Source organism: Lycorma delicatula, chromosome 13 (genome assembly GCF_047948215.1).
Source record: "Lycorma delicatula isolate Av1 chromosome 13, ASM4794821v1, whole genome shotgun sequence".
Taxonomy (NCBI): Eukaryota; Metazoa; Arthropoda; class Insecta; order Hemiptera; family Fulgoridae; genus Lycorma; species Lycorma delicatula.
Genome location: NC_134467.1, coordinates 52,022,634 through 52,037,290, shown reverse-complemented (window position 1 = coordinate 52,037,290; position 14,657 = coordinate 52,022,634). Strand labels below are relative to the sequence as shown.

Below are 14,657 nucleotides of genomic sequence, written 5' to 3'. Positions count from 1 at the left end.
TTTGATTTTTCTACTGTAACCGGATCGAATGAGCCTTTCATAAAGTTATATTCAGTATATACTATGACGCTTTTCCTTGTACGCCTTTTATACATCTATTTATATACGGGGAAAATCTCTCTTGTAATAGGAAAAATTAGACGAAAAAAAAATAATGATCGGTTCTAAATTCTGAAAATAATTTTGTTTTTGTTGTTTCTAAGACGTTTGGTTACTAAAGTTAAAAATGTTTAATTTCGTCGAATATTAAAGATTTGAAAGGATTTATTTTAAAGATATCGCTTTCGGTTGGTCGTTTCAATAAATTCTCAAAATTACTTTTAATTTGTTTAATGTTAGATATTTTGGTTTCATTTTTAAAACTTTTTTATTTAAATAAAATTTTTATTAACTTTTTTCCTTTTTCTTTTTTTTTTATTGTCGCTAGATTTTATAAATCGAATTTTAGTTCGCCGGGGTATAAAACGCGTAGCAGGTACTCGGGCGAACTGGAATTCAATTAGATCGATTTATCGGGTCGTCCTTATGGATTAATCGTCTTTTGTTCGCTTTAATGATTTTCTTTCTCGTTGATTTGTTGTTCTTATTCGGTTCGGTCGGCAGCATTGTATTTTACGCTTTGTTGTTTTGAATTTAATATTTGTGATGTCACAACTTTTTACCGTTCCTGAACGTTCTCCTTCGTGTTAATTTGCGTATATATATATAATAACGATTATTTAAGTAGTTAACTGTTGTAGTTAAAATGATATTGTATGTACTCGTACGCATACACACGCTACGGTCGCATGACTTATACTTATCTCGACCCCTGTTTTATTGTTTAAAATGATGGAACGGACGATAAACAACCGTTTTCGTGAACGTGCTCTCTCTCGCACACAAACAAGCGCGCGCGCGCACGTTCATAATAATCGGTTTTTGAAATCTACAACGTCGTTCGAGAAGTTCACTGCCTGATACAGAGATGGCGCAAGTGCGACCGAATGACTATATAATATTTGTCAAGTATGTTCGTTTAGACGGCGTGCTGCGAAGTTTCAGACGCTTTATGTTCAGTCGCTTGTTTTTGGCTGTCGAGGAAAACGTACAAGTTTTGAGGTTTTCTGGAAAACGGATAAACTTGAAGTTCGAGTTAGTATAAAATACTTTGCTTTAAAAGATTTAATTCCGGCGGACTTACAAAGGATTCTTTCCTTCGTAGGGCGGTCATTCTTTCATTCGTAGGGTGGTCCATCCCGATCGGGGTCTAAATTTTAAAACGATGAAACTTTTGTATAAAGGAGTATGCGAGGCGATAATTTTTTACGCAGCGCCTCTTTGGGCAAACAGAATGAGGTGTAAAAGCTGCTGCGATATTCTGTCGAGGGCTCGGCGTTTCGTTACGTATTGTGACGAGCGCTATAGGACTATTTCACGCGGGGCAGTTCTAGTTATTGCGGGTATTAAACCGATTGATATCCTCGCTTCGGAACGTCAGGCACGTTACGCTGCGAAGAAGTCGGGTGAACCCACTGCGCAGCGTATTCGGGAAATGTAGGAGGATCGGTTTGCTTGGCATTTCCATTTTGCCCGCCGACACCCCGTTCGGCCGCCCTAAAGCATAATACCGAATGTCTGTGCCAAAAAACGGCTACTGAGCCTCGAAACAGTTAGCGACCGGTATCCTAACTAGCTTCTAGAGGTAACCTAAAAGCGCGAGCGGAATAAGCGTTGTACCGCACACCGATCGCTTGCGTGTCCCACCGCCCGCATCGTACATCACTAAAACGGGTAGGCGCACCCCGTCAACTACTAAAACATATATGACGATCGATAATTAAATTTATTTCGTCAAAGAGGCCGCTGAATGCCAGCAAGTACCTGTCCACCGTTGAAGCGCTTGGAGCCTTAATCTGGCCGGTAGCCAGCCGTATCTCTCGGTTAGCTTCCTACAGCAGCGCGGTAGGAGTCTTTTCCCTTAGGCAAACTGCTGATGTCGGTTGAACAAAGCAACCGCATCAAGGAATCCGACAATGCGGCTCTCGCCACATCGACTCGCCGCTTGTGAGCGGTCAATTTTCCCCTTGACCTCTAAGTCGCAGGGTAACCTGAGTTCTCGGGCAGTCGAACATCATGTGTTCGTTCGACTAGACCTCCCCGTAGACACACAGCTCATCAGCTGCCAGACGGAACCGAAACATATATAGGTTCAAGTCAGCGTGGTTGGTGAGCACCCGGGCACCCGTTGCCCTTAAAGACGAGCTCGAGGCATTCCATCTCCTCAGGTCCTATATAAACTTATACAAGGATCTTCCCTTAGTCGTGGTGTCCCGTTCCGACTGCCGCGCTTCCATCGCGAGGTTCTGCAGCCTCTTCCGCAGACGGGAGATGAGCGACCGAACGAAATTTAGATCCGGTGCATTGCGATCACCGTTCCGTTTCGGTACCGGCCCGGCTCGAAACCGCACCCCAAATACCTCGGCCTCCCGGCCTCTTCGCATTCTCCGCACGGATGCCCGTGGAAGTTTGTGTATCACTGAGACGGCGTCCGCCGCTACTTGCGTAATGCGGTTGCCAAACAGCAACTTTTCATCGACCTAGGCGCTTATGAAATACAGGAGGAAGAAGGTTTTGGTATTTGGTAGGACGGGTCGGATGAGACGGTAGATGGGCGGTATACGCACGGTCTCTATCCAGACGTAAGGGCGTTAGGAGTCGCCACATGGATCTCCCCGAACCGGCATGTGACTTTTCATTTCGGGACGGGCTGGCTCGATTTGACTCGCCGACTCGGGTCAGTGTCCTCAACGCTTAGTATCGGGTGATGCATATTATGCGCTGCACGTCTGCTGAAGATATGAGTTTAGGCGTGCAGAGGTGGTCAGGGAGCTGGAGATTATAGGTTTGAATCTGGATGAAAGCATTACATAGGGTGTTTAGTGCAGAATTGTAGTCTGGGGGCTAGAGACCCGTTTGGGTGCATTTGACAATTGGTATATCGGTGGGTTGATTCATAGATAATCTTGGATGCTTCGATACGGTAGGTCAAAATTGCGATGTTGCTAACAATTTTTGGAATATTCTGTTGTAAATTTTTATCGGTTATCGGTTTAGGGGAGTTTGAAAAATATCTTTAGTTTGTTGACGGGAAAAAATTTCTTTCGAGGCATTTGCATCGGTGCCATCCTGATAACCGAGATATGTAATCGGGTATTGCGGGTTTAGAACGTGAGAAGCGGGCCAGATTTTGTTCGGTGGGTCGCTAAGTCGTGGCGTCACTTGCCTCTGACAAAGGGAGGGAAGGGTGTGGTAAAAAGGGTACCGATAGTTTGGAATCGCCGAAAATTTGTTGACGGTTGACTTTTTTGGTTTTCACTTTTAAAATTCTCTAGAAACGTTTACGATTTTACTTTTACAAGTGCATAGCAAAAATGAAGTCGACGTCAAAAAATTAATACGAACGGGGTGATGTCATGAATTATCGCACCAGATGACGCCATGCCTAGTGGCGCCTCTGCACTGAGTATTTGAAAGATCTAGGAGTAAAGAAAAGCACACGCGTGCTTTATAGATTACAGATTAATATCCTTTGTTAATAAACAAAGTTCCAGGGACGTGTATATTTATGAAAGTTAGTAAAAGTATATTTAATGTGAAATCTGCTGTTACTTATTTTCAGATAGTTTTTTAATATTAGGTTCGTATTCCGTATTCGTTAGTTTAGCGCATTTTTCAGTTAATTCGTTTCCGTTTATTTCTGTCGGTGGATTTTAAAAAATTCATCGAGGAAAACAATTTTTCACGCAAATACGCGGACCCACCGTCTGTTGTTACAGAAACTATTTTCTGCAGGTCGATATTCATTTCTTTAAACGCATTATAAAATTCTTTAAAAAATCAAGACCGATACGCTTTCCTTTCGACCTTATTAGTTTCATTAGCTCTTCTTTAATTGTATTGTCCGATTTATATCGAGCCGTTTACATCATTACTCTCGTCTAAAACAGTTGAATATATTTCTGCGTACTTTAAGTTATGTATTTACTTCGTAAACATTTAGTTTCGTATTACTTCGCAATACGTGTTTCTATTACGATTAAAGATCGAGTAATTTCTACTTCTTGGTAACTCATATGTACGCTGTATAATCAAGCCGTTTTCTAGAAAATTTGCTTACAAAGTAACACTGCATTCTATAAACGTTTGTTTTTTACATCGATATAAACTGTCCTTGTGAAAGAGGTTTCCTGTGGCGAGAGATGAAACGGGCTACTTGAAAACTAGCAGCGTAAAGTTATTTTTTTGGAAAGTTTTTTAAAACGCTAGTTTCTGAATGATTTTGTTTTTTCTTTTGTAAAAAAATATTTTCTTCTTTCTTCGTCTGTCGAGAAGCCGAGATTTGAATGCGACTTTCCAAAATGTCTTTTTACATTGTATGTACGTGAAGTGCCCTTTTCGTTACAAATTACACACGCAATCGTTTCATTCTTTTCAATCGCACCGTATTTTTCCAATCGTTCTGTTTGATACGGTGTTGATATATTAAGTTTACGCATTATTTATTGATCGAATACATTTTGCAAAGAAACATTTTCGATTGAATTTTGGTAATTTTATTTGTCGTAATTCTTTTTCTCGCCGCTCAGCTGACTCAATATTAGACAAGAGGTGATATGTAATAGTACGGTTACACAACGTATTCATCTATTCAATCCGTTACATTAATACTACTCAATATATTCAATGTGTTATTATTAAACTAAAATGCAATTACGACAAATAAGATTACCAAAATTCAATCGAAAATGTTTCTTTACAAAATGTATTGGATAAATAAAATAATGTATAAACTTAATACATATTCGTCTATAATCATTTGAACTTCAAATAATCAACATATTTATTGGTCCTCCAATCCGGATATTGAACTTCAGCGACGTATTTAATTTTAAATTGTAAGTTTCAAAATTGACTTAATTCGTATAGACATTCATTCGTATAGTTATACAAGCTACTCCAAAAACTGTAATGCGTACAAACATTATACGCAGTGAAATTTAACTATAAAGATGTAAGCAACAGTGGAATCGATGTGTCGGAAATTTCCAAATTGAACCGGATAGTGTTTTCATGTGTTATCTTAGTTCGCCGAGTATACGACAATCTACGAGAATCAACATTCATCATATGCGTAACCCGTTGTTCATTTTATTAACTAATTTTACTATTCTTATTATTATGTTTAATTTCTTATTATTAATATATACGTAAATATAATTAAATTCAAAATGACTGACTAGGAGACACTCAACAGTAAGACTTTGCAGACTAATAGCAAGGAACTTTTTAAAAAACGTGGTATAATTAAGGCATCGATCACACGAATCAATACCTTTGCTGATAATTTTAACCCCACAAAAAATGAAATATATTCTTTACAAATAAAATTAAGAAATTGGTTAGAATTACAAGTTAAATATGATGACATTCAGTCTCAGTTGGAAGCTGTTGATGAGGATACAGCTGAAGACAGAATACAAACTGAAGATAATCTATGTAACATAGAATGTAAATTAAAATCTTTGTTAGATAAAATGTCTATAAAACCTTATGATAAATCAGATCCTGCCGATATGAAACCGATTAATAATCGAATGCAATTCTTACAGCCGATTAAATTGCCATGTTTTAGTGGAAATTTACTTGACTGGCTGCATTACTTTAATACATTTAATGACTTAATTCATTCTAGAAATGACCTTTTCGATATTCAAAAATTACACTGCTTACAGTCATCTTTAAGGGATGAGGCCCTTAATATCATCAAAGACTTACCGATTACAAGGGAAAATTATTCAGTCGCCTTAAATCTCTTTAAAAAAAGATATGATAATAAATACATAATCTCTGTTCATCTTATTCAAAATATTTTAAAAATTGGTTTTATCGAAAAGGAATCTGCAGATAATTTAGATCATTTTATTAATAAAATTAATTCTTGTATAAGTTCATTGGAGGCAATGAATTTACCTGTAAATCCTAATGAGCTCATTGTTATGCGATTACTAGCATCAAAATTAGACAAAAATACTTGCAAAAATTGAAAGGAAAGACTTTCTAATGAAAACTTTCCTAATTTCAAAAACTTTGTTGAGTTTCTTAATAATAGAAGACAAATACTTGAAAATGTTGCAGCTAAACGTGAGTATAATTCGCGATCAAATAACACTCACTCTTTTAACAAACAAGTATTTAACAAACCCTTTAAAGGTCGAGGAAAATATAACGATAAAAATAAAATTTACAGAAGAAATTTAGTTAGAAATTATTCAATGTACTATGTGTAAATCCGATCATTATTTATATACATGTAAAAGATTTCTTGATTTAACAGTAGATGAACGCAAGGAATTTTTAGTCCAGAATAAGTGTTGCTTTAATTGTTTTCGAACAGGTCACTTTGTAAATAATCGTATGAATAAGCACGTATGTAAAATACGTTTCAAAAAGCATCATTCCTTAATCCATACAGAGGAAATTAATAAATCTAGCTCTAAGCGTGAAAATAATACTTATCGTGCGTTAAAATTACAAACAAACAAAAATGTTTTATTGTCTACTGCTGTGTGCAATACTGTGGACAAACATGGAAATTATCAGACGTGTAGAGTGTTGCTCGATTCAGGCAGTCAAGCCGATTTCTGCACAATGGAATTTGCTCGTAAACTTGGGCTAACTTTAACAAAAAATAATCTTCCAATTTCTGGAATTAATAACTCATTATATCAATCAAATTACAGTGTCACAGTTAAACTATACTCTCGCTATGAAAACTTGGCGTTAGACATTGTTTGTGCTGTATTACCGAACCTAACTGACAATCTTCCTGCTGAATCATTTTATTCATCTTATCTTAATTTACCTGAAAACTTATTTCTTGCGGACCCAAACTTTAACATTTCTTCAAATATTGATGTCCTTTTAGGTGCACAGTACTTCCTAAACCTTATTCTGCCGAATAAATTTCTACGTAACCAGCATTTTCCCTCGATACAAGAAACAAGACTAGGATATATATTAGCTGGAAACCTTCTTTTAAATGTTACACGCAACAATTCCGTTTCTTCCTTTTTCATTCGTAATGACAATAAACTTCTTTCAACGCAGATAGAAAAATTCTGGGAGGTAGAAGAACCTATTTTAGTCAAACAAACCTCTCATGATAACTCGATATGTGAAAGAAATTTCATAGAAATAAGGATGGTAGATTTATAGTTACGTTACCTCGTAAATCAGATAACATCAAACTTGGCGATTCTCTTAATAACGCCAAAAATAGATTTTTGTCTTTAGAACGTAAGCTTATTCAAGACCCTAGTTTTAAGAAGGGATACTCTAATTTTATTAATGAATATATAGACGTAGGTCATATGTCTGAACTTAATTCAAAGGATTTATTGATACCCGACTCAGACGTTTTTTATCTACCTCATCACGCTGTTTTCAAGGAAACAAGCTAAGAGTTGTATTTGACGGCTCAGCCAAATCCAGCAACGGTCTATCTCTAAACGATACACTAATGATAGGACCTACGGTCCGACAAGAATTTTAAGATTTAGAGTCCATAATTATGTTATGACATCTGATATCACAAAAATGTACAGACAAATTCTAGTTACTCAAAAGAACAGTAATTTACAAAGAATGTTGTGTCGTGAAAACCCTGAACAAGACTTAAAGCATTATGCCTTAAGAACAGTAACTTACGGTACAACTAGCGCCTCATTTTTAGCTACTCGTTGTTTAGTTCAAAATGCCGATGATAATAACGATCGATTTCCTAATGCTTGCAGAGCCATATTAAATGATTTTTATGTCGATGACCTTATTACAGGAGCTGATAGTGTACATGAAATTAAGCAGTAAAAACTGACGTAAGAAACTTATTAAAACAGTATGGCTTTCCCCTTCATAAGTGGTTCTCCAACTGTCAAAATATTGTTTTCTCCACTGATGATACTGTATTATTAAATACACCTATATCATTAAATAAAAATGAAAACATACATACTTTAGGTATATTATGGAATAATTACTTAGATAAATTAACTTATGTATGAAGTCGATCAAAGGGAAGTTAAAATATTCACTAAAAGACATATTTTATCAATTATTTCTGGTATCTATGATCCATTAGGTCTTATTGGAGCCATTATATTTTTATGCAAAGCCTTTGGCTAGTCAAGTGGAATTGGAATGATACTTTACTATCGCAGTGGCAAATTTTATACGATCGATTAAGTTTAGTTAGTTGTATAAATGTTGACAGATGTGTAAAGTTAAACGCTGATAGTAGCATTTGCAGATGCATTTCTTAACGGTTTCGGTTGTTGTATGTATGTTACAATTACTTACTGTAATGATAAAGTTTCATGGAATTTATTGTGTTCCAAATCACGAGTTGCCCCTTTAAAACAAATGACTCTTCCAAGACTTGAACTCTGTGCTCGTTTGCTTTTATGTTTACTTAAGTTTTACATTAGCCTTAAATGAAAGAATCAATGAAATTCATTTATATGTGTTTGTAGCCGATCGAGTTTCAGAAATTCAACAGTTGACTTGACTTAATGTCAAGTGGCATCATATTGAATCGCCTTCGAATCCTGCCGATATACTCTCTCGGGAATTTCTTCCGGAAAAATTAATTAATTTTGTATTATGGTGGCACTGTCCAAGCTGGCTTTGCAAGATTCTTTCTGTTGGCCGACTAATTATCACTTTAATTCTACTGAAACAAACGTTGATCCTCAACGCCTTGTTGAAAAACGTCAAACTGTTCAAGTATCTCTTTTGACCTCTAATATTACTGTATACGGAGAAACACTTATCGCTGTCTAAACTAATTCGTGTCTTTACTTATTGTTTTAGATTCATTCGAAATATTAAGCGTAAATCTACTAACGATAGAAAATTTGATGCATTGTCTTCAAATGAATTAGAATTCACTCTTGAATTTTTCATTCATCAATCTGAAATTAATGATCTTCAAATAAACTCTGTTCGCCAGATCCATTTTTAGACTGTAAAGGTTTACTTCGTGTAGGAGGTAGACTGGAACATTCTAATTTCTTTCGATAAAAAACATCGATTAATACTACATCCTCGTGCAAACATAACAAGGTTAATCATCCACAGTGAACATTTACGTCTTTTACATGCTGGACTCCGATTAACTCACAGTTCTCTTCGTCAAAGATTTTGGATTGTGAATGCAAAAATAGCTATTCGTTCTATAGTTAGGAAATGCTTAAAATGTTTTCGTTTTAATGCTGATAACCAATCTCAGCAACTTGGTCAATTACTCTCTTCTAGAATCACTCCTTCGCGAGCCTTTTCTAGTTGCGCTATTGACTATGGTGGCTTTATTATGATTCACCATGGCGGGCAGAAATCTAAAATTCTTTCAAAGGCCTATATTGCGCTTTTTATTTGCGAATATGTATTAAGTTTATGCATTATTTATTGATCGAATACATTTTGTAAAGAAACATTTTCGATTGAATTTTTGTAATCTTATTTGTCGTAATTGCATTTTAGTTTAATAATAACACGTTGAATATATTGAGTAGTATTAATGTAACGGATTGAATAGATGAATACGTTGTGTAACCGTACTATTACATATCATGTCTTGTCTACAATAGTCAGCCGAGCGGCGAGAAAAAGAATTACGACAATTAAAACTGCCATTACAATATTTTTAAATGTAATCAAAATATGATATAAAAACTTAACATACGGTCTGGATCTTGTATCGTTTGTTTTTGTTTTTTTTTAACCGCCGACATAGTACAGGGGTACAACTAAAAATATTTATATTTAGAGTACAGTAATTTTAGAAGAGATTTCATGTAGATGAGAAAATTTAATAATAAAAAAAAAATAATAATAAAGTTGAAATATTAAACGGTGACCGATAAAGTTGAAGCAATAAAAAATAATAAAGTTGAATTATTAAATACTTGACGCGTACGCCAAGGCTGCCAGTTAGTTCAACACTGCGAGCTGGTACATCCCCGTTCTACGATGCAACGAATATGCGCGCTAAATTCATGAGTCATACACAGGTGCAGAAATATATAGATCAGTTAGCCAACGTCCACCTGGAAATTTTTTTAAAAATAAATTTGACATTAGATATTTATACTTTAATTTTCTAATATTTTCCATCGCCTATTCTCTCTTTTACGATATAAAATATATATTTGTAAAAATCAACGCAGGCGACCGGGATCGTCGCAAGGCGGTTGTCTTCCCCTATGGAGTCAGGAAGGTAAAAAAAATTGGGCGGCTGAATTTAAACGCGGTCGTACATCGATTCAAGTTGAACGCTCGGGATGCGCCCAAAAACCACTGCGACCGACTGAAGGGACGCGAGCTTGTTGTTGGCATTGCAAACGTCACGGTAGACCGTGTCCGCACATTTTACACGATCGTTTGGGCACGAAGAAAGGCACGACGGGTGCAGCGATTTTTAACGTGCTGAAAACAGCTGAATCCGATCGAACGCTTTTCGAGGGTGCTTCGGCTTATTTAAATGCGATTCCGCTGTGTTTCTTCGACGTTTTATAAAACCGTATGAAACACGGATTCAGTAGAGATCAAACAGCGGGAGCGGATGAAAACGACTCCTATGTGCTGGAAAAGCCGTGGAAAACTGTTTTTCGAAATTCTGTTTACGGTGTTCGTAGACCGGGTGGTAAAACGAAACGAAAAAATGGTGTTTACACGCTAATTCGAATGTTAGTTTCACTGCTTACTAAATCAAAAAACAGGTTAAATTATATTTTATTGGTTGAGATCCAGATGCGTTTTTTTTAGATGCACAGTTATTCTTGCACACTGTATGAATATTTCACATGTTTGTATTTCTTATGTTTTTTTGTTATCTGTGATAAATCAAAGAATATCTTATTCGTGACTTTTTCTTTGCCAAAAACCTGATTGCCCTTATTCTTACTGAACTTTAACATTTACATCTGAATTTTGGTGTTATAATTTTTATATCTAATTAAGTAAGCTGATTTCTACTTAATCGTCTGCATGTTATCTGTTCGTACCCCGATTCAATGTATTGTACTCTGTAGAATTACGATAGCTTGTAGTCAAATATTACTCTGCTCAGAAATAAATATGGATTTATTATGTGTTTAATACCTTATTATATTATTTTCTATGTGTGTTACAGCAAGGAACGCCAAGAAGTAGCAATGTTAGCAGTATTGTGAGTATGAGTTCGACATTAGTAGAAACCGTTTCAATTAATTATGAAGACTTCAATGAAAGCTTCTTGACGTGTGGAACTTGTTTATGTAAGCCAGTTATATTATCGGTTCTGTGTGTTATTCTCATTCGCATTATTAGGGAAATCAGATTTTTAGTTCCAAAGAGACTTTTTATTTGAGAATTCTTTAATGTACAATGATTTTCAAGTTGTCTGTTGCAGATTTTTATTAGTTTTTCTGCCGTAAAGCTTAATATTGAGAAAATGTATCTCTTCATCGTAAGAGGTCAAACTTACTTATTTTTGACTTTATAAATAAAATATGATTCACATTGTTAGGAGGTGCTACCGGAGATTAACAATCCATAGGCCCCAAAACTCTTGAGGAAGAATTATGTACGTGACATGAATAATATTATTTGATATGAGATTTAAAACTTTTTAAAATTTTGATTCGCAGACCAAACCAAATTGTGTAAAAGCTTTTCTTGAAAATATTTGTCTTTGTGAGCATCCTCTGTGACCGATAATACTCTTTTCGCACTGGCATTAGGTGATGTTACAGCCAATGTTTTTTGTTTTTAAATTAAGCGGACATATGTATTAAGAATGCAATTTATTCGTATCTGTTCATTTAGTATATAGTTTTATGCTCTATTTGTATTTGAGTGTTTTTTGTCTTGTGTTTAATATCAACATTGTTATCAATATTGGTAGATTTATAATACATAACTTAATTTGGAAATGTTGACTTTATGTTATTATGGATGGTTTTACGTTCATCATATATTTAAAAAAAATTGCATCCTGTTTGATTGCTATAGAATATTATGCGATGAGAATGGTTCAATTAATGTAATCCGAGGGCATTGTGATTACTCTATGACTTTATTCTGTGTCTTATAATCTACTTTATCTTCATTGTTCTGTAGCCATATTGAATCCAGATTTAATTTTTTTTTTGTGTTTTTTCTTTAATTTATTTTTAATTTTACTTAATTAGTTTGGGCATCGGCCATTAAATTACTTCAATTGTGGTAGGTATTTTGTGGTGTGTAGTTCTGTACGGTCGATTGAAACGGACATGCCGAGTAGTCTGTGGATCATACTTAAAGGTGATGGTTAATGTAAGGTCGAATGATTTGATCCGTGAAATTTGTGTGATATTTTTTGTTTATTGTACATATTTAAAATGTTTTTTTGTTTTTTTCAATGATCGGGAGGTCAGCAAAATTTATTTTTTTATCGGGTTCACATTCAGCTGTTTGGGATGTATTTTATTTGCATATGCTAATAGTTGGTGCTATTGGCTTGCATCACCACGATGCAATAACATAATGTCATCTGTGTTTTTATTCAGCATGTCGTTGAAAGATTTCAACTAGGTTTTTAGAAATAGAGAAATCCATTAGGAACGGTATATGGTTTTCTTTTCTCATGTTATATAAAACTATAAATATTTTTTGATGATGCTCTGGAAAGAAATGCTGTAAAAAAATAAAATTTGTGTGAAATAGTATAAATATTGTTCGAATCTGTTATTGTATGTAAAACAGGTTTATTTTTGTTTATTATTTCTGGTATGGAAAGTAAAATGTAATTCTGTCCTGAACTGTCAACTTTAAAAATTTCAACAAATTAAAAGTGGAGATAAACATTTTTAACTTTTTGTTGCAGTTTATCATTTTTACTCCTTACAAAGTAAAGGAGTATTATAGTCGTGAAAAATGTTGGTTTTCAGATTTCAGTGGAAATATCCATTTTGACCATCCCTGAATTCACTTTGACTAGTTTCGGTGTGACGTCTGTATGTGTATATGAATGTACTTATATACTTGTGTATCTTACATAGCTCCAAAACGATTAGCCGTAGATCATTGAAATTTTGTATGTAGGAATGTTGTTGCATTTAGTTGTGCACCTTCCCTTTTTATTGCAATCGACAGGACCAAAAATGTGAATATAGTCAGGCTTTTAAATAAAGAGGGGTTTCAATATTGAAACATTTGGATTATGGATGTTTTCTTAACTGCAGCAATAAGCCCTAGTTGAGAGCTTTTCAATGATATATCATAAAGTAGTATTTATTTTCATTGTTTCCAGAGTTTTAGCCAAATAAAATTTTAATTAATGAAATATTTGGATCTTACAAGGGGAAGGTACATTGGTTCGAATCCAACTTCATATGCATATATATTTTTTAACTTTTTTTAAATTTAAATGTATTGATTTATTAATAATTATGGGCAGTGGAGGAGCCCTACAAAGAGTTAGAACCCATCGCTGACAACATGTGTAAGAGGAGACTAGAATTCATTGGACGTGTCATGAGGATGCAAGATTAAAAACTTCTGAAATGACCGGTACAGTACAATCTCTGCTTGAAAAACACAAAGAGAGGGTGCAGTTGGATGAGAGAAATAAGAGAGGATCTGAAGGAAATTGGCGTTACACCAGAAGATACCAAAGACGATATAAAATTAAACAAGAAAGTCATAAATGAAAATATTCGCTTCACACTCCCAAGAAAAAAATCACAACACAAACATTTTCAGCACTAGAAATAGAACAAAGATTGGAACTTATGAAAAAGTACAGGAGTACTGCAAGGCCCAAGCAGTCCCATTAAAGAGACTTGGATAGTTGACTAACTAAAGTGATCCTATGGGATCATAAAAAAATAATAAAAAAGCCTATGTAATCAAAGTTAATAATGAATTTTATTTATGACATTGTTAAACTGATAATGCTGTAGTGTGTGTTTTGTTTCTCAGACATGTTAAAAAATATAAATCAAATCACCTAAATAAAAATGAAAGTTGAAAATAAAAAAAAAAACCTTTAATGATATGTTTAATTTAGAATATTTCTGTTCATTGACAAAAATTATTCAGCTGTCAGATAAATTTTTTTTTTTTTGTGATTTTATCATCGCATATGTGTCTTGTAAAAGATTTAAAAGCGAACAAGTAACAATTTATGTAGGATATTTAATTAAACAAAAGAATGACCAGAGATATGCTTCTTGGTTATTAACACCCTGAACGGGGTAAGCTTTTGTAAGTTGATCCTCTCCTTTTATTTACTTATTCTTTATTCCTTTTATTGCACTTTTCTCAGTTAAGTACCGTGGAAATCAAGTCTGCCACCATTCTGGTTTCGTCTTTAGCATCATGCTGGCACTTTTGAGGCATCGGAAGGCAGTATTTCTTTAATAAGATTCAGTAGGGTTAGAACCTTCTGTTTGGAATCATTTAACGATTCTTTTTGTTTCCTATCTAGGGGTTGTGCAAAAAGCTGAACTGTCTGCCGAGATGGCTACAGATTACAGCCAGGCCTCCTATTTCACATAAAATGTAAAATTATAACTGAGAATATTAGAAATATTGAA

General features: G+C 34.7%; 1 protein-coding gene across 2 annotated transcripts in view; it reads left to right on the top strand.

Annotated features, from left to right (window-relative positions):
• LOC142333958 (tripartite motif-containing protein 3-like) overlaps positions 1-14,657 on the top strand; it is a 92,390-nt gene that overhangs the window by 21,370 nt on the left and 56,363 nt on the right. Inside the window, exon 3 of one of the 2 annotated variants that reach the window (XM_075381602.1) lies at positions 11,231-11,354. The exons of the other annotated variant lie outside the window; for it this stretch is intronic. Within the exon in view, the coding sequence (XP_075237717.1) occupies positions 11,231-11,354 (124 nt within the window). The remainder of the gene's footprint in view (positions 1-11,230; positions 11,355-14,657) is intronic. 2 annotated transcript variants of the gene reach the window in all.